Genomic DNA, 27,103 nt, shown 5'->3' with positions numbered 1-27,103 from the left:
GCGTTGGGCGGCTGTAGAAAGGAGAATAAATAAAGTGGGCCCTCTCAGTTCGATTCCTTGTCCGATTATAGAATTTGCCTTCCCTAAGCTACTGAGAGTTACTCTATTATGTCTTTATTCTATTATATCCCATCTTTTTTCTACAAAAGTTAGAATCCACCCATAGTCTCATGATCATCTACGAGAAAGTAAATTGAGAAACTATAGTTAATCACGATGAAAGAGGATATTATACGATCAGTCTTATGATCATCTATGAGAAAGTAAATTGAGAAACTACCGTTAATCACGGTGGAATAGAATATTATATTGGTTTCGTCAAGATTCTAATTCTTGTCCTCTTCTATAAATATGTTCTTTCCGTCGTAACCAACTCAGCTATGTCTCAAAACTATTATATAACATCTTTGAAGGATCATTCGGTATTTAATTTATCTATTTTCATCTAACTAGGGGATTAATGATGAACATCAATTATTTTATTATATCATTATTTCTATTTAAATATATATTTTTAATAATAATAATAAATTTTAAAAATATAAATTAAAAAAACACATTTATACGTTACAATATTATATATTCATCTATTAGGAAACATTATACATTGCAAACCAAAAAAAATGATAAATCCTAATCAATTTTATGGACTCAATCCCTGGGGTGGCCGGCCTATACATTGCAAACCAAAACATTATGATAGTGTGTCGTAAATGACTCATTTATAAAAATTATGAAATTGTATGATGTTATATGAAATTGAATGTTTGACTACGACTCGAACATAGAAAATTTAAATTGTAAAGATAAGGATGTTAAAGTGGATAGATTGACATACAAAATGGATCAAATAAAAAATAAAAAATATTTAAAAAAATCAAGATTTCATCTATTGAAGAAAAATTATGAGAGATACGTTTAAGAAGTTACAGTTATGTAGATGATCAATAAATACTCTAATTAGAGAATGTAAAACTATGATAAATGTGTATATCAGATAAAAAAGTGAAAAATAAAAAATTTTAAAAAATTATTTAAATATAAATGATGATATAATAGAAGATTGAATTCAATAACGTAAAAAGATTTATATAGTGGACTCCATACAATGGTATAAAACTTGATTATTATTGTTATATGAAATTGTATGAATTAGACAATATAAAATATCTTAAACTGTTGTCTCATAATTGGGGAAATAAAATGTAAAATGAATACAAACTAGAACTTAGAAACAATGACAATCTTCACTGCAAAATGGGATAAAAAGTAATGTCTTGGGAATGACATTACTTTTGTTATATAAAAGTCGGTCCCAAGTTTGATTGAAAAAGGATTTAAAAAATGATAAATTTCAGTTAGTCTTATTGACTATCTCTGGGGTGATCGGTCCGGTCCTACGGAAGTTTCCCATCGACCATCAGGATAAATTGGGAAGTACACTCAGCGGTCAATCCAGATGTCCTACCGCGGCATCATTGCCTGGGTGTTCGAATCACAAATACGTCGTAGCTGGAGATCGAATCGCAAGTGTCTGGGTAACAACTTGGATGTCCTACCGCGGCACCATTTCCCCGAGGAACAATTGAAAAAGACCAAAGGTTGCATGTTAGGTTGTCAATCAGCGTGGATTTACAAGTAAATATTTTATGAATGGATCCATCAAACTATTGTATTAATGTTAAGATATTTCCCATAATGAATGCATTATAAGATCTGACTATAACGTCTTGGGAATGTCTTTAGGAGAACTCGGGTGTAGTGTTAAATATATAAAAATTCTCATATGATAGGTTGAGTAAAAATAAATATTATAAAAAATTTAATTGTCTAAGATTTAGAATATGAAATCTAAAAATACTCACTAGTAAAATAATGAAAGTATTAAATATGATGATTAAGAGAAGAATTAATATTTTGTATGTATAAGAAATAAAATGGGTTGGAGAGAAAGCAAAAATAATAGAGAATTCGAGTTTTAAGTTATGATATATAGAAAGGAATAAAATAAGAAATAGAATAAGTATTATTGTCGATAATTCACTATAAGATGAAGTAATAAGAATAGTTAGGAAAAAAAAAGATAGAATTATAACTCTCAATATAATGGTAGAAAGAAACTATTAATGTAATTAACATATATACATCTCCACTAGGATTAGATGAACACATTAAATCTATATTTTTGAAAGGACCTAGATGAGGTATTATAAAATATTCTACCAACCGAAATGATTTTAATAGTAGTAGATTTAAATAGCCATATAGGAGTAAAAAATAAAGAATATAATATAGTGTATGGGGGTTATGAGTTTGGAACAAGAAATGAAAAAGAGAAACTATATTAAATTTTACGATGACATATAATTTTATATTAGCTAATATATTTTTTAAGAAAAGAGAAGTATATTTAGTCATATTCAAAAGTGGAAATAATAAATCATAAATTGACTTTTTTTATAGTTAAGAAGGATAAAAATTTTTATAAAAATTACAAAATCATCCTTAAAAAAACTTAACTGCCCAACACAAATTAGTAGTGTTGGACATGCGTCAGTATCAAAAGAAGAAAAATATGCACGACTCTTAGAATTAAGTAGTGGAAGTTAAAAGATGAGAAACAAAATATATTTAAGAAGAGGATAGGAATACAAGTATTAGGAGAAATATATGACGACTCGAATACGACATAATATAAGATAATATCAAAGTTAAAAATAATAATCAAGAGTGTACTCGGTGAGTAAAGGAACGTGCACCAAGTAAAAAATCTTGACAGTGGAATGAGAAAATACAAGAAAAAGTAAAAGAAAAACAAAGAGCTTATAATGTATTATATACTTGTAAAAATGAAAAAAAAAATTTAAAAAATATACAACAACCAAAAAATAGTGAATAGAGTTAAAAATGAACTTTTGAATATTTATATAAAAAATTGAATAGAGTTAAAAATGAACTTTTGAATATTTATATCAAAAATTAGACAAAAAAAAGAGAGAAAATATTTATTGAATAGCTAAAGTGATAGATAGGAAGATAAGAGATCTTATTCAAATAAGATGTATTAAAAATAAATGAAATAAGATATTAGTAAATGATAAAGAAATAAAAGAGCAATAGAATAGATATTTTTATTAATTTTTTAATGAAGATTTAGATAACCAACTTAATTTAAGTAATTAAATAAGTCAAACGATCAGTATAGAAATTTAAATTTTTATTATAGAATTCAAACTTTAGAAGTATAATAAACTTTAAATGAAATGTAAAATAGAAAAGTAGTTAGACCAAATGATATTTCGATAAAGGTATAAAAGTGTCTAGCAAAATAAGATATTGAATGACTTACAAAGTTATTTTACTTGATATTAAAAACTAAAAAAATTCTCAATCAATGGAGAGTAAGTACTTTAAGTCTCTTATATAAAATAAAGAAGATATGCAAAAATATACCAACTATAGGGGTAATAAACTAATGAGTCATACTATGAAATCTTGAAAAAGAACAATAAAAAAGGACTATGAAAGGAGACCACGATGTTTAAAAATCAATTTGATTTTATATTTGAAAGGTTGACAATAAAAGTTATGCATTTATATTAAGAATAAAAGCAAAACTTACATACAATATTCATCAACCTACAAAAACTTATGATAAAGTCTCAAGAGAAATTATATAGAAAATTTTAGAAAAAAGTATTAACATAATGTATATTGAATTAATTAAGGATATATATGAAAATGAAATAACAAGAATGAAGACTTCAAGTGGATTAATCAAAATGTTCCCTATAAAGATAAGTTTACATCAAGAATCAACTCTAAGTCCCCATTTTTTTACACTAATGATAGACAAACTCACTAAATACATCTAAAATATGGTATCAGTACATGTTATTTGCATATAATATTATTTTGATTGACGAGACATATGACAAGTAAATATTAAACTCGAATATTAGCGGAAAACACTAGAAGTGAAATTTTGTAAATTTAGCAGAGCAAAGACAAAATATAGAAAATTTAAATTTAATAATATTAAACATAATGAGATAATTATTAAAATAAAAGATAATGAGTTACAGATGATTTCTATAAAAGAATAAAGAGATTAAAAGAGATATCTTACATAGAATACAAATAGAATAATTAAAATGGAAGAGAGCGTCAGATGTTTTTTATGATCGTAAAGTATTTTTAAATTTAAAAGAAAATTTTATAAAATAATAATTCATAAGTAAAAGCAAGCAATAGCCAAAATGTATCCACATGCATCCAAAAAGTATCAACTTGTGTAAAATCATTCAAAAAAACCTATAACTTATGAAATCATTATATATATATATACACACTCACACTCCCCCTTTGAAAACATCAAATAGGAGAGGGCTGACAGTTATAACAAGCTAATAACAACACAAGTATTAACAATTAACAAGATATAAGCATCAATTAGATGATAAAGAACTAGATCAAATATAACACAATTAACCATGAAATCCACATAACAAACTAGAGCAATAGCAACATAAAATACATAGCATTAGACCTGCCCACGGGCCGGGTCCAGCCCGGACCCAGACCCGGACCGGGTCAAACCCGGACCCGGCCCGTTGACCCGATTAGCCGGGCCAAACCGTAACCGGCCCGGCAGGCTGCCGGGCCGGTTAAGGTTCAAGGCATCTTGAACCGGCGGTTCAGCCGATTAACCGCCGATTTGGGTTTTTTTGAATTTTTTTATTTTTTTTTCAAAAATCAACACCTGCCGATTGCAAGAGCTGGGGATCGAACCTAAACACTCCGGGAGACAAGTTTACAAGCACACCATTGTTCTATAACACCTTTTGTTTATAAAATTAATATAATTATATATATACTTTATTTAATTCAAATCCATTTTTACACGCTATTAATGGGAACGAACATAATTCTCACCGATCATGGAATATACACCACTAAACTACATCGACTTTTCGCTTTTTTTTTTAATACTTTTTTATATAAATTTTAAATTTTAAATTTTTAATATAATAATCTCGAACCGTCGCGAACCGTCGAACCGTGAATCGAACCGTGAACCGGTGGTTCCGAATCGTGAACCGTAACCGTCTTGGGCGGTTAAGGTTAAGGGTCGACCTGTCATGAACTGTCGAACCGGCGGTTCCGAACCGTCAAACCGACGGTTCTGAACCGTGGTCGGGTCTACATAGCATCCAATATAACATAAAATTCATAGAATATAGAACCCAGAAAATGCATAGCCATCAAAGCCCCTAAGCCTTCTAACAGCATCCCTGCTGATCCAACCCTTGCACCAAAACTTGATCAGTGTTTATAATTGTTCAAACTTCTTGACCCATCAAGTCCACCCAATTAGTCTGATTTACGGCGTCACCCAACCTACTTTATTTGCTCATAATATTCTTTAGAGAATTGAAGAGAACAAGACTAAATATTTTTTGAACAATAAAATAGAAGAGGAACCATTATTCCTAGAATAGAATAGAACATGACTAACAAGAATGATAAGGAATAATTGCTCAATGAAAATCACTTTTCTAATTTTATTTTTCAACCGAACATAGAAACATTTCCTAGGAATTCAAAAAGAATGGAGTAATTATTCCTATGAACCAAACAAACCAATGCTCATTGAATCTTATCATAAAATGGAAAAGGAATACTACACCAATTTAATACAAGGGCCAATGATGCAATCATTGATGTACCTATAGAATGAGAGCACTAGCTGCTGTTTGTCAAATGTTATATTACAACACTATTCTCCTATTATTGTGGACAAGTGAATCCAGAATTTGGAACGTGCATGTAGAAAATTGTAATCGGCACCGCACTAATCTTGTCAATTTGATAGCTACATAGAATCATAAGCGGAACCATCCTGTATTTATCTGATTTTAAGTCAAACTTACAAAACATCTGGATATCTCTGAAATGGTGACTGACCTGCCTTGTTCCAATTGTTGCCCAGTGCCAGCTTCTACATGCAATATTCAATTCTATCTTTCCTGCTGTTCGTAGTATGTTAAGTTGATGCTCTTAAAAGTCAGAATGATACAAGCAAACTAGGCTTGAGTGAGTTATCGAAGTGCGACAGAGAGGGCATTCAAGCTTTTCATTGCACCATTCCATTATGCAATTCCTACAATTGATATAGAGCAATGTGAACCACCTGCTTATCAAGCATCAAAATATATAATTTTAGAGTAAATGAAGATATAATTCTACTTGAAGCTAACAGTGGAGACTGATTATTGATCGTTGGAGACAGCCATGAAACATGACTGAAACCAGTAAAAAAGAGATGTTCTTTCATCAGAGATGATATAAGTTTGCAAACAAGAAAACTAAGATCAAGGAATCATGTTCACATGCAGTACACAGAAAAACAAAACGACCATAAGACCTTTGGAAGGCCTTTCCAAGAACCAGGCCATTAGACAAAAAAAAGCAAGGGGGTGTGCGGGGTATAAAACAACAAAAGAACGGTTAACTAAAAGTTTTGCTGAACATCGTAATATATCTCCATCTGGTTCAAATGCTATCCTAGACGGAAACTATCATTAGGAAGTTTGAATCAGCTATGCCCTGCCATAGAAATCAGAACCAGAAAAAATTAGTGCAATACCAGCAGAAGACATGACCACAGGGTGTTGCTGTAGGATGTTGGCGTGAACTGAGGCAGAGGGTGCATTTACTTATGCCACCTGATGATTGAGGCTGAAAAAAGAAAACAAGAACATTAATATCTCTTATTTCCATTCCTTAGAAGGTGCAACCAGTGTGCACAAATGTTGTTAACCACAAAAAACCCACAAGTCTTTTTTTTATTAATTCAATTAAATTGTATTTAACAAAAATACCTCTGAATGAGAAAAAGAATCAGTGATAGAACTTCCTTTGCTAGCGTCAATATCAGGGATCAGATTGCCATCTTCATTCAGAACAGGCAAATCTCTACCTGCAATCATCAATCCATGAATTAAATGGTGATGCACAGTTGCACAGACGAATAGTTAAGAAGTTTAGCCCAATTGAACTACAAAACTAGCCTATCTAATCAATTAGTTGCGAGATAAGGCATTCCTTAAAGTACTAGCAGAATAACCCAGTACGAAGCTGAAATAATGACAATATTGCAAGAGAATAAAAGGAGAAAAAAAATTAACACCTTAGAGGTGTGATAATTCATCAGTATATAGTTTTTTTTTTTTTTTGAAGAATCTAAACATAATTTTTTTGGTCAAGATGGTTTAGTTAACTACAGTGATATTGGTTAAAATATTTCATCAAAATAGAATTACATGAACAAGTATCTATCATGTTCTAATATTTTGATACACTGCTCTCTAGCTTACATTTGTGTCTAGTCAGTTAGGTTTGCAGAGGCCTCTATACCTACTATAAATGCTATTTCTTAAGTTTGTTATTGGTAGGCCGAAAATCTTTGTAGGAAAAGATGCGTTAAAAGATAAAATTTGCATCTCAAAAATCTTTTTGATCCCATGAATGAACTAAATGGAAATTCAATATGCAGAACAAATTTCAATAGGTAAACATTCAACATGATGTTCACGAGCAAAACGAAAGTAGTTGTGTGATTCCTGTAGAGATTTTCTGATCATAAATGCTCATACATTCATAGTAGTCCCTCTCGACACACTACATTAATGATCAAAGCAGGTGTATGACCTTATTCAAGTCCCATTTTCTTGCTATATTTGTACTGATTTGTCCAATCATTGGCAATTTCCATTTGGAATTTGGAAACTAAAGCTTACAGATTTTGTTGATTCTATAATCTAATCAAGAGGAATGAGACCATCTCCAAACTAGAAGATGTTGAATATGTTAAATACAGAAGAATCACTTCCTCATATGCCCCTGAACTTTTAACTCCATGGAGTTCAGGCATAAAATATGATACATCAACCTTTTTTCCCTCCTGTTAATTGAGCCCTTTATGATTCTGCACTGTAACAGACAATGCCATACCTTGCAAGAATAAAAAATCAAAACAAGAAACACACAAGAACAAACAAAAAGAGAAAAGGGTAAAGCCAAGATGGTTTTGGTCAGATGACTTTTCAGACAAACTAATCTGAAGTTTACCTGAGAATGATCCATGGGTTCTTGGTGATGGATGATGAACAGAACTTGTTATCGAAGACAAATTACTTCTTCGTAGTCGTTCAGCTCCAAGAATGCATAATTGGATTAGAAGGAATACACCCAAAATTTGATACCTGTAGAGAGCAGGAAAGTATAGTATGGTCCAAATAAAAAACAAAAAATTACAATTACACAGAAGGTCAACTACATATCAAAGAGAACAAAACACAAAGAAGAAAAAAATAGAAAAGTGCTGAGCTATGATGGTTCCATACCCAGGCCTTTGGTTTGATGGCTTCCCAATAAATACATAGCGGATACCTGATGCTCGTTTTGACACATGATAATACAAACCTGAAGAAAAAATTTGCAAAAAAAATAAGCCCTAGAAACAAAGGAAAAGGGTCCGCAACTAAATTAGAAAATGACTATACCTGTCACATATATTGAGATAAAAGAGTGATACTAAGATGTAATCAGTTTATAATATATAATTACCTTCAAAATAAAAGAACATTAGATTGGTTCGAAGAGCCAACTGTAAAATCTCATGGGCAAGAGGAAGCACCTAAGAGCAAGAATGTACAATTAATATGATTTTTTTTTAATTAAGTGCTGAATCCTTCAACCAACAAGAACCATAGCAGCATAAAATGTAACATTTTAGAAAATTTTGCTTCTGAAAGAACAGAAATCAATAGAGATACAGCAGATTCTTAGGATAAATTATTGATATACCAGCGGCCATTTCCCAAGCACCCATAACCATAGGCCATGGATATTTTGTCTCAACTTTGATAAAATGGATGCATGTGTACTTGTCAAAGAAGAACTCCTGGGCACATCAAAACCATGAGCTTGGTTCCTTGGATTGTTGTTCCCAAAAAGCTCATTCGAGTTCAATTCTGCCAAAATAATACCACGAGCAGTCATCCTTGAGCTGTAAGATAGTTTTCATCAGTGAGATAAGTAGCTGACGAGACTAATGAGCAAATGCAATAGAAGAGAATATCAAGACACCTGATTCTTTCTGCAAGATAAGGAATTGCAGTCTGGTAGATTATAAAAAGCATCCTTCTAGCTGGTGTAGGAGGCAAACCATAAGAACTTGCAACCTTGCCATTTGCAAAAAGCAAATAAGTTTAGGAAAACATCCATTGTAATGCTACTAAATGGCATTTTGCATAAGCATTTGAATGCCAAGTTGTTAGAGCTCAAGAGGGAGCACAATCCAATCCAAATGCTAGGCACTTAGGTAGGGGTCCACCAATATTTAGCCATACTATAAGAATTCTTATTCATAGATGTAGGACTGAAGTTAGAGTTTATCCTCTCATTCTAACTTCCTGCTCTCTGTAGCATGCCCCCTCAAGCTCAACATCATTAGAAGTGAAGGACTAACTCGGATACCATGTTAAAGTCCAAGAGTGATCCCAATCCAACAACAAATAACAAAGCACTTAGGTGAGGACCTCTTAGTATTTAAGGATATTATGAGAATCCTCGATTGGAGATGTAGGGTGGAGCAGTGGAATTTTTTCTCTCCTTCTCACCTTCTACTCTCTTTAACATGAGTAATGACTAATAAGTGTACGCAAGGTCACAAAGTGACAAGGACCTCAAGGAAATCAGCCAAGTATTGATATAGATATCAACAATGTACCAAACAATCCAAAACAAAATAGCATCTAATGTATCAAAGAAATTATTAACCTGGCAAATATCACAGTATTCTTCTCCCAACGTCTGCTGTCCAGAACCAGTTGTCAATAGGTAGTAAAGTGTCTGCCCTAATAGCTTTATCTGCAGAATATTGAGCAAATACAAGCAACTCGATATTTAACATAACCAATTGTAAAAGAGCAGTGTTTCTATTATTGTGTTAAATAATGTAAAAACGAAAATAATACAATGTTATCTTCCAAACAAACACTTAATCATGTAGTTCAATGATGGATTCAAGCCTCGTATCAGTATCCTGAGAATAAGAAAGAGGGGTTTGTTGCTCCATACAATCATATGTTGATCACTGATACTATTTCTTCAACACTAGAACCAACTCAATAATAATATAACTCGATTACTTCAAGTTGGCTTGAGCATTTAAGGTGTTTAGCAGACTGCACGATTGTAAAACGATCAGATACATTTTGGTAACGCTTATTTTTCTCTAAAAATGACACAATCGTAAATAATAGAGGAAGCGAAGTTGAATCATATGAAAATCATTCACTCGATTCACACTACTTAAAGGGCATTGCTCACTACCTGTTACGAATCAATTGACTAATAGCGACATAAGCACATCAAGCTTAGGAGAAGAACAAAAGAACTATCTTTTAGTAACGAGGCCTACCTCGCTTTGATATGCAACAGCAACCCTCGTGCCTACACAGTAACAACCACACAAATGAGCATCGATAGGCTATATGATGAGCAAATCGAACCATAATGAGAGGAGGAGGCGAAATATGACCGAAGAGATGTCGGAAGGCGTCCCGGCAGGCATCATGAACGTACGCGGCGTAGTTGTCGTCCTTCTCGGCAGCGCGCATGATCTCCGGCTGCGCCGCCGGAGGGAACCGCCTCTCCTGCAACCCTTCCGTAGCCGGCCGGAAGCTAGGGCCGGCCTCTCCGCCGCCGCTCCTCTCCCCTCCCATGCCGGCGCTCGCTCCTTGACCTTGTGCTTGGCTTCCGATCGGCAAGAACAAACTAAAATGATAAGGGACTTCTATTAAATATAGTTGATCGAATTGTCAGACACATAGTTGTAAAAATTAAACCGAACCGGATCATGAACCACTAGGTTGATTAATCGAACCGCATGCTCATAGTTATACAAATTAAAATGGACCGGACTATTAATTGGATAATAAGGTAACTGGGAGTATGAAAAACTTTGATGTCTGAGTAATCCGTCAGGATCTGTCTATATTTTTTAATTTATCTTAATAATCAATAAAAAATTTATATGAAATCGAATGAATCACCATTTAAATTAATTGGATAATAAAAATTAGATACTTGAAATATAAAAAATAATTAATTTTTTTTATAATTCAGATATTTAAGTTTTACAGTCTTTTTTATAATCAAGTATTTAGCTTTTGTGTCTTTTTTTATAATCAAGTATTTAGCTTTTTGTGATTTAATTAATCTTAGAGGTGACCGACTCAACTCCATAAAAAATTTTATCGATCATCAAAGTAAATCTAGAAGTACAAATGACAGTCCACACAATGGACAAGCAATCTCAATGGTTTGAACGCAAGTGATAAATTTCTTACCCTCTTCAAGTTTTGAATCCAAGGTGCATAGAGAGCCCTAAGATGTACTTACCCCTACACCATAGCCCGATGGGCAAAATGGATCGGACCATTTTTTTTATATAATTGAGTATCTAATTCTTACAAATTAACTAATCTCAGAATGGATGATTCAACCTCGTATTTTATCCACTAAGAAAATTCAAAAATCATGATGGCTCTTGATGTAGCGACACAACATTACCAGTAGTTCAAACATCGTAAGTGTACCTTGTATGAGAATTGAATCTTGATTGTTTGAAAATGCACCATGTCTTTTACTATCATACTAAACTCTTGCGGCAAAATGAGCCAAACTATTTTTTATTGACATCAGATATTCAATTTATGCCGATTAATCTTAAAGGTAATCATCATAGAAATTTTTTATCGATGATCAAACTAAATCAAAAAATACTCGCAACAAATAATTCATCAGTCCAGTGGTCTAGTAGGTCAATGAGTTGAACCTGCTCATAGTCGTCCAAATTAAAGTGGACCGGGTTTTAAGCCCGATTAGTTGAACTTCATGCTCATAAATTAAGCTGGACCGGATCGTTGGTTCAGTTGTCTAATATATTAATTAGTCGAACGTCATGCTCATGGTTAAAATGATATAACTTAAACTAAATATAATTAATCTAATTTTAGTCAAACTAATGATATCTATGAGAGATTATATACAGTCAAAATGCCATTTAACCGATGTTAAATTTCAATTTATAGTTAAATGTATGAGATAACAACCGTGACACTGGCAAAGCTCAATCACACTAAAAGGGCACGACATAAACGTTTTTACAAAAAAGATGTAAAGTTGTAATCAAATCCACAGAAGATCCTGGAACAAAGGATTTTAAACTCGTCTGATCATAGAAATACATTGGAGTTTCGAGGATAGAGAAACTAATTCATTATGCATACTGTGCCAAAAGTTTAAAACGAGGAATGAAACTGAGTCACGGTGTGGAACTATTGAGTTTCCATCAATCACGTTCACTGATTGCTGTTAGATGTTCGTCGATCTCCTCTGTCGATAACACTCTAAATGCTGGATCTTCTGTCCTCACGACTCCCACCTAGGAAATAAGCATTTATAATCACAACATGCAAACGGAAGGATGAGAAAATCCAGTCTCATGACTAAAATAAGAGATTACCTCTATCTCTGTAGCTTTGAAATCCTCTTGCAGAACTGATTGCAAAGCAGATATTGCAGTCTACAAAAAAAATTACGTCAAGAAAACATCACTTCACAAATATTTTAGCCAGCGATAACCAATCATTGAATGAGAAAAGGGTTGAGCATAAGGTTACTAATTAACTAGAGTACTATGCATGCCAAAAATTATGAGAGAACAGGGTAGGATTATCGAAACAAATAAATTATTTTTATCCTTATAATACATAAGCAGTAATTTCAGAAGAATAGACTTGCTAACTAGTTCTAAGCTTGTTAAGTGAGAAAGTAACTTGTTAAGCAAGAGAATATTCGTGCAATCCTACATAAAAGGAGAATGAGAGTTATATGAACTAAGTGTTATATGATACTAACAACAATATATCTTACAGGCATACCTGTACTGTTTCCTCGTATGAGAATACAGGATCATTCTTCATTTTCTTTTCCAAGAAGTTGATCGCTTCTTGTTCTTTCAGGCCAGCACTTGTTGCCTGGAATCAAAATGGTGAAAGAGTATAAAAAATCAGTAAGCTACAGCTGCATTTACAAGCCAAAGCATACTCCAAACTAGTCATACCAACTGATTGATGAATCATAATTTGTAATTGGGCAACAATGTGTAGCAATAATGGATGGAACTAAAAGATATAAGAGGTAAAAAAAACTTAATACACTTTACTTTTAAGATAAAAGCTCCATTTGGTGCATACGCGTTATTTTGCATTGGGCAAGAAATACCATATCCAGCTGAGCAAATGTTTTGACAAGGAGACTTCCCCTTATACTACATATAGAGTTGTTGTATATTGGAGTATCAAAACCCACCCAGATGTGAGAACCAACTAACTTTAGACTAAATCACTGGTCCAAAATACAATTAGGAAGCCACAACTCTTCCATTGGCTCACAACTCTTTGTGCGAAACTAATTAGGAATGAGCAAATTAAGGCTTCCATCCACATCAAAACCTACACTCTAACGCATACTTTATATTTGGTCATAATTGATGGTGTCCAGGACCAGATGATGCTCTGTCATCACAAAGGCAATGTTTTCCAGACACCTCACTGTGCTTAGAATTTAATCTTTTTCTAAGAACTAACCTATCATTGATAAGTCCAACTACCAGCCTGCCCAAAGTGATTAACCCAAGGTTACAGCACTCAGCCTAGGAACTCTGTTAACTTGCAACTTCCCATATTATTCGACTCTATAATTTAAGGAATCATTATCATGATAGTTTGAAAAGGGATAATAACAATAACATCTATTATTAACAATTATGGTGATGGCAACTCAATAGTTAGTACCTCAAGAGTCAGGAAAAAAGGAACATAGAACTAGCAGTAAAATTAAACAGTTGACAGTTGACTGAAGAACATATTATCAATCATCAATAAGAACATAAATTGGAATGAAGGTATGCCCCCAAGGCGTAGCCAAGCCAGTTGCATATGTTAGAATGGCCACCATACAACAAGGGTCGAATCGTGGCAACTGCGAAATACCCTCCCACCTATGGGCCTGTTCGGTACCTGATTTACCTACTTGTATCTAGTTGTGGGGCTGGCAACATTGCACCGCTTAGGGTGAGTGTAATCACCTTTTTGCCACCATAAATTAGAATGCAGGTAACACATACTCATTGTATAGACTTAAATGGATAACCTACTTAGCAAGTGCACCAGTTTATTTTTATCTTCCCTAGTAATTGAGGTTGAGTTATATGCTTAGCTTTTCTAACTACTGATTAAAAGAAACCATAAAATAGTAATAGATATCACGAAAGAAAACTAGAACTAGCCATATTTATATTTACCTTAGTAACAATCACTTATACAGCTCAATTGGATTCTTCAGCAATAGCATGGTTCCATTTATTATCTTCCGGATTATGTTCCATATACTATAGTTGTGATTACTAAGACATAAAGGCAAGTAAAACAAATGTATTTCAGATTCCGTGTACCTTGTGCCCAAAGAAATGGCCAGCTGGATCACATTTGAAGAGTTGGGGTCCCTTCTCCTCATCAATACCCAAGATCATTGCAACTTCAATGATACAGCATAGTATGCGAGACAGACAGAGGAAATTTAAATCAAGAAGAAGGCTCCACCTACTTCCATTCTTCTAGGAATTTCGTAATCTTAAAGGTATCAAGAAGAATCTAACCTATTCCAAGAGGCCTCATATAGGCATGCTGGGTATATATCTGCGATTTATCTGCTACCCTGGACATTCATGTTAGACAGAATATTAAGCTACTAAAAGAGAAGAAAAAAGTGTATTCCGAATGCAAACGTAGTTATCTATAAATCTTAATGAACATGCTATTGACCTGCTACACATCAGAAGTTTAAATAGTTGGAGTATGGTCAATATCGCTCAAGTAAGTCACAAGATCAAATTCCGAATGGAAGGTCTCTTGAAATCTAAATCCAGTAGAAGTCAAAATGGACCGGCCATTGCTCAACAAGAAAAGAAGATCTTCAGAACATACTTTGGTTGATCAAATATCAATGTCTTGATAGTAAATTCCACTATTGGGCAAGAATAGAAAGCCAATTTTCCTAATCTTGACAGTTTCGTAAAATTAGCGCATTTAGTTCTCCATAGAAACTGAGCATTAACCTATGACAGAAAATATAGAAACAACAAATTGGCATCATGGAAGCAAAAGAGCTAGCAATCACAATATCCTAACAGCAATATTTCAAAAACTGGGAGTTACAGCCTTCGAATTGATACGAGTTTGGAATTGGGTGTCTAGCAGGTAACACGAAATGGAAAAAACTAATATAGTCTTTAAGCAAGTTTAATTGGACAAAATTAGTGCATTTGTTTACATGCATAAACCGGTAATGTACAATGATTAACACCATACAAGTCTACAAGTAGGGAGAGCATGTTTGTACCATTTGGACAATACATCTACAGGCATCTCATATCCCCATTTGAAACGAAATTCTGCTGCTTCATTCCTCGCTTGTTGGACCAAGGATCTTGCATCAGCTACAAAAGAAGTGGTAAAAGACTAAAAGTTAATCATGCTGAATATATATATCATATATGCATTTTAATATTCAGCACAAAAAATATGGTTTAACATTTCTTGTGACGCTTTGGTATTCTATCACAAATCCAAAGATGCATCTGTCCTAATACGCAATGTTGCATCCGAGATAATTCAACACAAAATTGTCAAAAACCAAAAAAAAAAAACTTTCCAGAAAATTATGAACAAGGATAGTAGCCATACATTGCATAGGCAATATGGTGGATAAATAAATACATCTACGTGCGCTATTGATTTGAGATGAGGCAGCAAACAAAGATGTTGCATGAGGTTACACACATAATTTTATAAATATCAACTACCTTACTATCCCCAGTGATTGAGAGCATCAACAAGTCAGAACTGTTAAGGCCATAATTCTAGGAGGAATACAGATGAACAACCTGTCATCCCCGTGGCTAAGAGTCCAAGGTACTTTGTAATGGAGAAGAGATGTGTGACACTAGTCTGGTCCAAGAGCTTGTCCTGCATCAATATTTCCACCAGAAATACTAGGTCACACAATCAACATGAAAAGCATTCCACGCCCCAAAGAAAAATAAAACAAAATAAAATAGAAAAATGAAAAGGTAGAGCGCGTCTTAGAATGATATTAAAGTAGCATGGAGAAGTTATACTCACAGGAACCTTCTTCTGGGTGACAACGCACACCGAATCCTTTCCACGTACTCCGATCGACGTGATCCCGGACGCCTTGACGGCCTTAAACGCATATTCTGCCCGAATCAAAGAAAACACCACTTAGAGCTAAACTCAAACCTAGATTGGACGTTTCCTATCGGACAACAATGCCTCGTGCATGATCCACACCGGGGATACCTAAAGATGAAATATTTCACTGCGTAGGAATCAAGGAACCTAGGGCTTACCGACTTGGTATAGACGGCCTTCGGGGGAGAAGATGGTAATGTGGCGATCGTAGCCGGCTCCAGTTCCGCGACTCATGGCGTTCTCTCGATCGTGTATCGGTTGCTAGGGTTCCTCTGCGAGCGTCGGAAGAGGAAGAAGGCTCGCAACCGACTGTGCAAGAAATGCGCTCTTTTGCAATTAGGTCCTTCTCGATTTATTCGTTTGCAAATAATGCCCTTTTCTACTGAGCACTAAAAAGATGAACACTGGGCTAGTGTAGATAAATCATATGGGTCAGACCATTTGTGGCACGACTAACAGGCTATGCTCGACATGATCCATATGCTATGTTAGGTCCAATTGTATCTTTCGGATTATGATGCACAATGATACACTATATGAAAAATATAGTATAAAATTCAACATGACACATTCATGTAATGGGTCTCACATCCATGCAATGGGATCCACATCCATGCAGTTGAATGTATCATGTTGAATTTCATACTATATTTTTCATGTAGCGTATCATTTTTCTAATAAAAAGTAAGACGAAAATTTTAAATAATGAGAGTTCAAATCTCATTCAGCATACATTATATTTTTAAAAAATTTAAAAATTATAATATTGAATTACTTCTCAGTTTATTTTTATTTTGATAGTTAAGACTAGAATTGAATATTTAAATTATTAAAAAATAAATAAATAAATAAAGTAGGTGATGTCCAATCTAGTATTTAGCTAAGGTTATGCAAGATGGAAGATAGAAAGAGTAATCTAATATTTTTAAGGTTTTTGAGATTTGGATATCCCTATCAATTTTTAATATGACCATGATATATTTAGAATTTAGAATTTAGAACTATGTCAACCAAAACTTGACAATTATACCACTTGTGTTGTGGTGTTTAAGTTAGATAAAGAGAAAGCCCTAATAAATCAAGATTGATCGAAATGAAAGAACAACAACATTGAAATTTATGTTCTGACTTCCTTTATCTGAAAACAAAATGATCACCTTAAAGATAGCTCGAGGGAACTAAGGTTGAGAAGAGCTTTGGTTTTATGATAGCCTCCATTATTCATGACTTAAATCAATTATCAAATATTAAAAAGGGAGAAATTACTACGATAATAGCTCCTTTTATATGGTTAGTTCTAACTACGGAACTCTGATGATTTAATAGTGTGATTTAAGATTGATATTTTTATGTAATCGTATTTGTGTGTGCAGTTGATCATGAAATTATGAAGATTAAGTTGATTAATATTAGATTGAGTGAGGTTTGTGATTCAAACTCGAAGATAGTCATCGAGATTAAAAAAATCTTTGGACGCTCATGTTTATTGATGCAATCGACCTCTGGTCAAGGTTGATCAACTTGATTAACTTTGAGTTGAATTTGTTGTTGCAATCATGCCCATAAGTTATATTTTGATGTTTGACATCAATAAGCGTTAGAGCACAAGATGAGAAATCTAATTTGTGCGTCAAGTGTGCAGGAAAGTCCTTATAGGATAAGACAAGTGGTGGAAAGTCCAAAAGGGTCGAGGAGCGAGCTCTTGGCATGAGAAAATCCTTGCGAGTGAGAAGACCGGACGTAAGGCAAATGGAGGAAAGTCCAAGAGGGTCAAAGAGCGAGCTTTTGGCACGAAAAAGTCTTTACGATGTAAGACAAATGAAGATCAAGAAGGTCGACGACCAAAATCTTGATCAAGTGAAGAAAGAACTCGGTAAGACTTTATTTCAGCCACTCAACCCTGGTGTCAGTCGACTGATATGGTAGGACCAATCGACTGATACTAAAATATTACGTCTGATACTCGGTCTTAGTCGATTGAAAATCACGCTAGTCGAGTCAAATTTTGTGATCAGTCGACTGATTCTCAAAGTCAGTCGACTGAAGTTGTTTCGAGAGCAAATAGAAGAGAATTGACTCGATTGAATATCCACATCAGTCGACTGGCCTTGATAGACTCAACTGGATATTGACATCAGTCGACTATCTCTGTTTTGGAAGCAAACAGAAGGTAAAATGATTCGACTGATCATTTACATCAGTCGACTGATAGTATAATAGTCGACTGATAAGAAAAAGTCAGTCGATTGGGATTTAAATTGACCAAATCAGTCGACTAAAATGGTAAAACCAGTCAACTGATGACTTAAAAACTGAAGTGGTTAAATGGTGAAAGCTCTTCGTGGAAGAAGACACCAATACTATTTATGCTCCAAGTGCTTGTGCTCTAGTGATCAAGAAACCAGTTGGTGTTCATCCCCAAAGCTTGGAGCAACCTCTTGAAGAAGAAGAAGCATTCTCATCACATTGTGTAACATCTCTTTACTTCTTCTTCTTTGTGTTGCTTAGTTGTGTGTATACAACTTGTAATCTGTTGTAAGAAGGTTTCTCCGCCTTCGGAGTTTGTCCGAGAAGGAGAAGACATAGTGGAAGAGTGAGCTGAGTGAAGACTCTTGGATTAGTCGCCACAAGGAGGCGGATACCAAGTAAATCCTTCTTGTTAGTATTGTTGAGTTGAGAGGTTGTGTAGCGAGTAATTTCTTCATCGATAAAAGTTCAAACTTGTTCAAGTAGAGCTATTCAACCCCCCTTCTAGCTCACAAGGTCCTTACAGAATCGAGTTGGAGTTTCAATATTTGATAGGTCAAGGTTGACTGGATACTTGATAGTTGATCAATATGTTAAGTTAGTTGAACGAAAAATCAAGTAGGTCAAGCTAGATTGATAGATACTTGACAAGATATGAAAAGTCTATATGGGTTACGGTCGACCAGATACTTGGCGATTAGAATTCCAATATGGAGTTGGCACGAGATGAAAAGTTCAAAAGGGTCATGGTTGACTGGACACTTGGTGATCGAAAATCCAACAGGTAGTTAATAAGAGAAAAATCTAAGTGAGTCACAGTTGACCGAACACTTGGTGGTTGGAAATCCAACATAGAGTTAACACGAGACTAGAAAGTCCTGGCAATTCAAGGTTGGTCGGATGTTAAGCAATGAGGAAGTCCCGGCAAGCTAAGGTTGATCGAATATCAAGCAACGAGGAAGTTTCGATAGGTCAAGGTTGATCGGATGCTAGACAACGATGAAGTCCCAACAGGTCAAGGTTGATCTGATGTTAAGCAACGAGGAAGTCCTGACTAGTTAAGGTTGATCGGATGTTAAACAATGAGAAGTTTCGATAGAGGAAGAAACTTTCAAAGACCATAACTTTTGACTCGGATATCAAAATAAGGCGATCTTTAATGCAAACGGAGTTCATTTAGAGATCTATAATTTTACTTAATATCAGTCGATTGATTTTGATCAAAACCAAACAAAAGTGAATCGATTCAATTGATTAGGTTCATCAGTCGATTGGTGTTATTTCAGAAGTGAACATAAAATAATCGATTCGATTGATTAGGATTATTAGTCGATTAATTTTGGTTCAAAAGCAAACAAAAGATAATCAATTCGACTGATCATTCAATTGGTCATATCAGTCGATTGGTAGACAAATTAATTCGATTAATATTTAAAAAATTGACAAAATCAGATAGGATTTCAGATGGTTTAGAAATAGTTATTTATCGCTGACCAAATTAGTTGACTGAGAAAAAAAATCAGTCAAATGATTTCAAGAAAAAAGATGAGCTGATATTTGTTTTAGGGCTAATGCTTGGTAAGCTTCTAGTTTGGAGCAAATCTTTTGAATAAGAGAAAGCAACTCTGAAAAGCCCTAAACTAGTTGTAATCCTGTGTCACGATAGGGCTTCAAATTAGAATTTATAGAATTTATCGAAAACCCACGATAAAATTTGTAGATTTTATCGAAAACCCATAATGAATTCAAACAAATGAAGTATAGGGGCCTCGAGTCGTATTTTTCCAAGGACTAGTAGAACTTATTTAATTCAAGCTTAGGTGTGTCGTATTTTTGGGGTTTTCTATAAAAATGGGGGTTTTGGTATTTTGGAATGAAATGCAATTTTTAAATTAAGCAAGTGAAACAAAATGCAAGCTTACTAACCTAAAGATGAAAATTATTTAACCAAGGTATCAAAGTAAACCTAAGATGCAATTCAACTCGAAGTCAAAGAATGCAACCTACCCTAGTTGTGCTCTGAAGCGATTATGGAATTCAAAAGTGCAAATCTCTGTTAACTGAAGTTTGTCAAACCCTAATACAAGCTAAACTCTAATGCAACTAAATGAATGATTGTATCAGTTAAGTCAAAACCTAAACCAAGCTAACCTAAATGCAAATTAAATCAAACAAATGACAACACCTAGAAATCTTGAATGCTTGAAAGCCTAAACCTAGCAATTCTAATGAATGGCATGGAACACAACAAAAATGGCACGGGCAATGTTTAACATGGCACGGAACAGTGAGTTTCGGATTATCAGTTTGAATCAATGCAATTGAGGGAGTTAAAACCAAGCTAAAACAAATCAAAATCCAAACAAAGACTAAGTATTAGCCTAATTGCTGAATTCACAACGTTTCAAAACTCTGGAATTGCGAAAACTTGAAGAAAATTGGAATTGCAGACAGACAAAATCAGAAAAGCAGAAATCAGAAACAGCAATCGCTTCCTCTCCTTCCCATTTCACTGAATTCCCTCAACTTGGTGTCAAACAAGTTGTTAAATCTCGTGGAAGCTTGAAACTGGTCGTCGGAGTGCTTCCCTTGCTACCCAGATGCCGTGCGGCCCGAAGAAACCCGCTTCGGACAGAAACAGAGCCGGCGCAAGGCTGAGAATTGACAAAAACTGGATTCCGGCTTCTTCCTTGCTCCGATTGGCTCTCTGATGCTTTAGGATTGCTCGCCGTACCTTGGAGAACCCCTCCAATGGAAATCGGCGCCTGATTTACAGCCGGTGGCCGGAGCACGAAGAAACCGAAGTTGGCGCCGCCGGAAGAACCCCCGCCGTCGAGCCTCCTCCAGCTGCCGGATTTCACCCAAGGAACCGAATTTGAACTCCCTGTTGATCAAGGATAACAATGGAATGGGTTTGGGAGGAAGAGGGCGCTCCTTCACGTACGTCGCCGAGCAGGATGGTTTTTCCGCGGGGACGATGAACAGTGTCGGGAGGCACTGTTCATCGATTAAGCTATGGCTTTTATACTTCAATTAATCGCTTAATCACAGCCGTCCGATCTTGATCTGATGGTCTGTGCTTGATCTAGGCTTTAGGGCAGCTTAGGGTTCTTGAAAAATTCTGAAATTTTGATCAGGCTCGATCTGAGTCATGTCCTCCATGTTAGCTTGATCGGTTTGGCAATTTGACTTGAATTGACCACGGTTTAGCTCGAGTCGGATCCGATTTAACCCTAAAATCAATAAAAATCAAATTAACGCCAAAATTTGCCATAAAATCATGAAAATTAGAATCAAACCTCAGATTAAGCAATATAGAACAATTAAGATCAAATCGATCCATTTCATAATTTATTTTCATATAAAAGCCCAAAATTGAATCGATTTAAATCGTAAAAACCCTAAGTCATCACAGAACTCATCGAGTTGCTGACACATCTTCTTCCACCCCACCAGCAATGAGGGCACAGATAGAAAGTCTAACTGAAGAAATCTCTAATTTAAAAGGCATAATTTTGCAAAGAGATGAAGAAATGAGAGAAATGCACAGACAACAGGATTTTATTATGCGCATCTTCAGTTAGGCTCCGCTCTGAGTCAGCTTCCTCCTATTTCCGGTGATGACGGTGATGACGACGATTCTTCATAGCCTAGTTGTGTATCATTATGATTTTTCTCACAATTAGTATTGCTTTAATTTTTTTCTATTTGTAAATTTTTTATTTTTTTATTGATTAATATTGTTATTTTATTTCGAACAGGGTTGTTGAAATCAAGGATGACTATCAGGTAAGTTTTTACATATTATAATTAATTTATACAAAATAATATTATTTTTTTTATTTTCTGATGTAGGAAAAGAAAAAGAAGCTTCAATGGAGAAGAGAGTGAAGCAGAAAGTATTATCCGAGGCTGATGTCGTGGACGGTGATACTTTTTGTTTCTTGTCATTCGAAGACTTTATTATTGATGATATGTTTTTTATTATCGATGGATGTTTTGAGGATGTTTTGACACTTTATTGTATGTTTGGAGGATGTATTGGATAGTTTGATACTTTATTGTATCTTTGGAGATGATGTTGTATGTATGATTATGAATGTTAATGTTAGGATGTGTTTGTTGCATATCAATAGTTTCATTACAATATGTTGTTTGTTTGCTAATTAGGATGTGTTTATTTGTTAATATGTGAGTGTTTGTGATATAGGATGTGATATGATGATTGGTTGTGATTTTTGTAAAGTATAGAATGAATTGGAGGAATTGTATGTAAATAGGATTCAAATTTGAATGGAATGGAGTGAATCTGTGAAAAATTTTCATGGTTTGTGATGAATTTTGCGACGAAAACAGATTCGTCACAAATGTATCAAAAATTTACTGTGCCTATCGGAATATTGGCGATGAAAACCAGATTTTTCACCAATTTGGCGACGAATAATTCATCGCAAATTTGGCAACGAAACAGTCGTTACCAAAATTTGGCGACGAAAACTGTATTTTCGTCGCCAACTTTGCGTAGAAAACATGTTTTGGTCCCCAAATTTGGTGAATAAAATAATTTTTGTCGCAAAATTAGGCGATGAAATTTGGGACGAAAAATATATTCGTCGTCAAATTTACAACGAATAAATAATTTTTCATCACAAAATTTTACGACGAGCTATTACCAACGAAAATATTTTCATCGCAAAATTCATCGCTAAATGATTTTACGACGAAAAATATTTTTTATTTTCATCGTAAAATTCATCGCAAAATGACCTTAATATTGTTGATCACCATCATTATTAATAAGTTTATCACAAATGAGCATTCCTTCAAGATGATCAAGTGATTGACAACCTTAAATTGATGACAAAATTGATTATTTAATTTGATTATTTTTTATAATCAATTTAAGTGATTGATTGGTAACTTTTAAGTGATCGATTGGTGACTACCAATCGATGATCATGAATCAACAATCGATTGATGAGTTAGATGTTGAACACATAAGGGTTTATAATTGATTAGCAAGATCGATAGGTGATTGACACTAATCGATTGACACTCATCATAAATCAATTGATGATCTTGAAGTTACATATAGTAGGCTTTCAAATCGATTGAGTGTTAATCGATTGTCATATGTTCTAATAGATTGATAAGTCTAATGTTTTAAGCTATTAAGGTTGATCAAGTGTTTATCTGTTCGGTTAAAGTTTCTAAGGTCTTTTTGGGTCTATCTATATACGTATTATTAAATTGAACTATTATGTTAGCCCAAAGAAAACACCTTAGATAGGTTTAATATATTTGTGTTAGTAGATGTATATCTATGCTAAAAATAATTGACCCAAAGAAAAATTACTTTTATATCAAATATATGTTCAAGGTAGCTTACAATTATAGAATAAATTTATTTTGTTCAAATCGTGCACAAATATATCGGCTTATAGAAAGATATGTTGTGGGTTAATTAAGGTTGTTATAAGTTATAAACCAATATATAACTTATATAAAATGTCAAATTATGCATATAATGGATCGGACAAAAAGAAGACTTATTATATGGCCAATTAAAGTTTGAGTTATATTAGAGAGTACTCGCTAACAAATTACATTTTAGTCTAAAGAGTAAAATGCAATGTTGTATTTGATATCTCATAAAGAGCCCATTTATATGCTTTATTTGCATATTTTATTATCTATACGTATATATATATATATATATATATATATATTTGACATTAATTAAATTATGAGCCTACATTATGTTTTCTCTTTTATTATTTCAATACAATTAATAACTGCTAGTCTTAATAACATTCCACTTTAACTGATTTTAATTTTGCTGAATGAAAGAGTACATTATCATAATCTTGGATTATATAGACTTGGACTATACATTGAAATATGATAGTCATGCACCCCTGACTAGTGCTAGCACCATAGAGCATAGGGTTGAATTTAAAAAGTGGAAACGATCAAACCGCATATGTTTAAGTATCATGAAACTTTTTATATTGGCACCAATTAAAGGCTCTATTACTGAATGAGAAGATGCTAGGAGTTTCCTTAGCCAATTAGCAGACCATTTTGTTGCAAACGAAAAGGTCGAGACTACCACACTTTTTCGAAGTTGGTAACTATGCGGTATAACGACAAATGAAATATCAAGAAGTACATTATGAAAATGTTCAATATCGCCACAAGTTTGAAAGCACTTAAACTTGAAATGTCTGAGTCTATATTAGTGCATTTCATTTTCGATGTCTCTACCTGCACAATTCTCTACTTTTAAGATTTCATATAATACTCAAAATGATAAGTGGGCATTAAATAAGCTTATAGCTCAATGCGTGCAAGAAGAGGAGAGACTAAGGCGTGAGACATTTGAAAGTGCTCACTTAACATCTGGTTCCCAAGGTTCGAGCAAGAAATGGAAAAAGATCAATGACAAAGGAAAGGAAAAGAAAATTGCAAATTTTGTAAGTTTTGGCCAAAAGGAGCACAAGAAACATGACAAGGAGTCCACTTATTGCTTCTGCAAGAAAAAAGGTCTTATGAAGAAAGATTGCCCTAAGTATGCCAATTGGTGTGTAAAAAAAAAGGTAAACTTCTGAACTTTGTTAGTTCAAAAGTCAATTTGGCTATTGTACCCCTGACACTTGGTGGATAAATACCAATGCTACTATTCATATAAGTGTCACTATGCAAGATTGTCTCAGGAGCCATCTTCCGCTTGATGGTGAAAAATATATCTATACAGGAAATGAAAAAAAGACTAAAGTCAAGTCGATTGGTGTTTTAAGACTTTTTTAGAAACTAATATCTTTCTGGATTTAGAAAATATATTTATTGTACCATCTTTTCGACAGAATTTAATTTTAATTTCTTGTTTGAACAAATCAGGTTATTCTTGTTTATTTGGAAAATTTACATGAGTAAATGATGATTGATTTAATGGGTATTGCATTTTACTTCGAATTAATAAACATTTGAGTTTATTTGGGTTAAATAATGGGTTGTGGTGTTAGAATTTCAATTCATGATTTTCTTTAGAATTAATTCAAATTTGCTTAATAATGATTGGTCTTTTAATTTTGGTTCTAGGTTAAGACCGGGATCATTGGGAATTCAGACGATTTCGAGTTCAGCTAAGTCAAGTACTGTTGAATTTGGTTGATCGAATAAATTGAAGCAGTTCAGAAATTGAACCAGAAATTGGATTTAATGGCTGAACCGGACCAAAGCAGGTGAACCCGGTTCAATGGAGAAGAAAACCAACGTTGGAGAAGGGAACAGGAGCTTCGGGAAAAATTTGGATCGCGATTTTCTCTCCGCGCGCGCGACACCGAGCTCCATTCGCATCTCAGATCTCAATTTGATTCCATCTTCAGCAGTGATTTTCTGAATTCTTCAGCAATCTTCAAGGTGTTGAGAAGCTTGCGATCAAAGGTATCCTCCAGATCAAGCCATTTCCTCCATCTGCATTCCGCCGATCCATGAATCCAGGGCGTTCCCTAGATCTGTGATTTCTAGTCGATCGCCGAGAGTTTCTGGAGTTCTCCAAGAGATTCTGTCACCATTCCATTCTCAGATTCAACATGAGCATTGTCATTCAGATTTATAAGTTGGATTTCAACTCTGATCGCATTTGAACCCTCTGTTCTTCATGCGACAGAAACTTCTTCCACAAGGGCGTTCCCTGCTGGCGGAAGGTTTTGTTTCGTTGGCTGAAGGATTAAGAATAAGTTGCTGAAAACCACAAGGGCGTTCTCTGAGGTTTCTTCGCAAATCAGCGAAGAGAAGGGATTTGATTTTTGATTTGAGTTTGTGAATGTTTCCAGATTTTCTTAACCTAGATCTGTAGTTGAATTGCAGAAACTTTGTTACCGAATTTGCTTTAAAATTTAAACATTCCACTTTTGATGTATAATTTGATTGATGATTGCAATTTTTAGAATTGTTTCCATTTCCTGTTTTAATCGCTTTAATTACGAATTCTGCACAATTTATTTCTGAATTGAATTCTTTAGAATCAAGATAGGAAGCTTAGTTTAACTGCATTAGGATCAAGTGGTTTAATTGTAATTAGAGTTAGATTTCTTGTTCATTCTAGTTCAATTTGGTAGTTTATCATTTTGTTATTAATTCTGCATTTAGTTAGTTTAATTTTCCAGTTATTTAGCTTTCTTAGTTTAATCTGTAATTTCTTTCATTTTAATCATTTTGTTTAGATTTTAATTCAATTGCTTGTTTAGATGTTTGATATTTTAAATTGGTTATATAGAAAACCCAAAAAGAAAGAGTTGAAAATCTAATTCAAACACGCTTATTAGTATCCTTGGAAAAATACGACTTGGGACTCCATGCTACATCTTTATTTTAGTTTTGAAATGTCTCTATCTTTATTAATTTGATGCACCACGTGACAAGTAGAATGGTAGACATCAGTA

The 27,103-nt window shown here is 34.0% G+C and overlaps 2 protein-coding genes across 3 annotated transcripts; both read right to left on the bottom strand.

Moving 5' to 3' along the window:
• Window positions 1-5,641: 5,641 nt before the first annotated feature.
• On the bottom strand, window positions 5,642-10,821 carry LOC141835990 (peroxisome biogenesis factor 10). Of its 2 annotated transcripts, XR_012602437.1 has the most exons (12): window positions 10,610-10,821; window positions 10,490-10,521; window positions 9,847-9,936; window positions 9,154-9,248; window positions 8,872-9,073; window positions 8,632-8,701; window positions 8,409-8,487; window positions 8,134-8,267; window positions 6,885-6,982; window positions 6,650-6,741; window positions 5,968-6,163; window positions 5,642-5,902 (listed from the first exon to the last, which is right to left on the bottom strand). XR_012602437.1 is itself a non-coding variant. In XM_074723408.1 (11 exons), the coding sequence occupies exons 1-11, from the start codon at window positions 10,791-10,793 to the stop codon at window positions 6,061-6,063; spliced, it is 1,179 nt and encodes a 392-aa protein (XP_074579509.1). In that variant the 5' UTR covers window positions 10,794-10,821; the 3' UTR covers window positions 5,642-6,060. The 2 variants fall into 2 exon arrangements, 1 of the variants encoding a protein (XP_074579509.1); XM_074723408.1 differs by having other exon boundaries at window positions 5,642-6,163.
• A 1,385-nt stretch (window positions 10,822-12,206) lies between these two features.
• On the bottom strand, window positions 12,207-16,743 carry LOC141835991 (proteasome subunit alpha type-6-like). Its single transcript, XM_074723409.1, has 9 exons — window positions 16,568-16,743; window positions 16,320-16,414; window positions 16,082-16,163; window positions 15,538-15,634; window positions 14,795-14,853; window positions 14,591-14,673; window positions 13,017-13,112; window positions 12,599-12,658; window positions 12,207-12,517 (listed from the first exon to the last, which is right to left on the bottom strand). The coding sequence occupies exons 1-9, from the start codon at window positions 16,641-16,643 to the stop codon at window positions 12,425-12,427; spliced, it is 741 nt and encodes a 246-aa protein (XP_074579510.1). The 5' UTR covers window positions 16,644-16,743; the 3' UTR covers window positions 12,207-12,424.
• Window positions 16,744-27,103: the final 10,360 nt, after the last annotated feature.

Source organism: Curcuma longa, chromosome 10 (genome assembly GCF_044706935.1).
Source record: "Curcuma longa cultivar G26 ecotype Majalengka, Jawa Barat chromosome 10, ITB_CL_G26_1.1, whole genome shotgun sequence".
Taxonomy (NCBI): domain Eukaryota; kingdom Viridiplantae; phylum Streptophyta; class Magnoliopsida; order Zingiberales; family Zingiberaceae; genus Curcuma; species Curcuma longa.
Note: the sequence above shows the minus strand (reverse complement) of the source record. Positions and strands in the feature narration are given on the sequence as shown.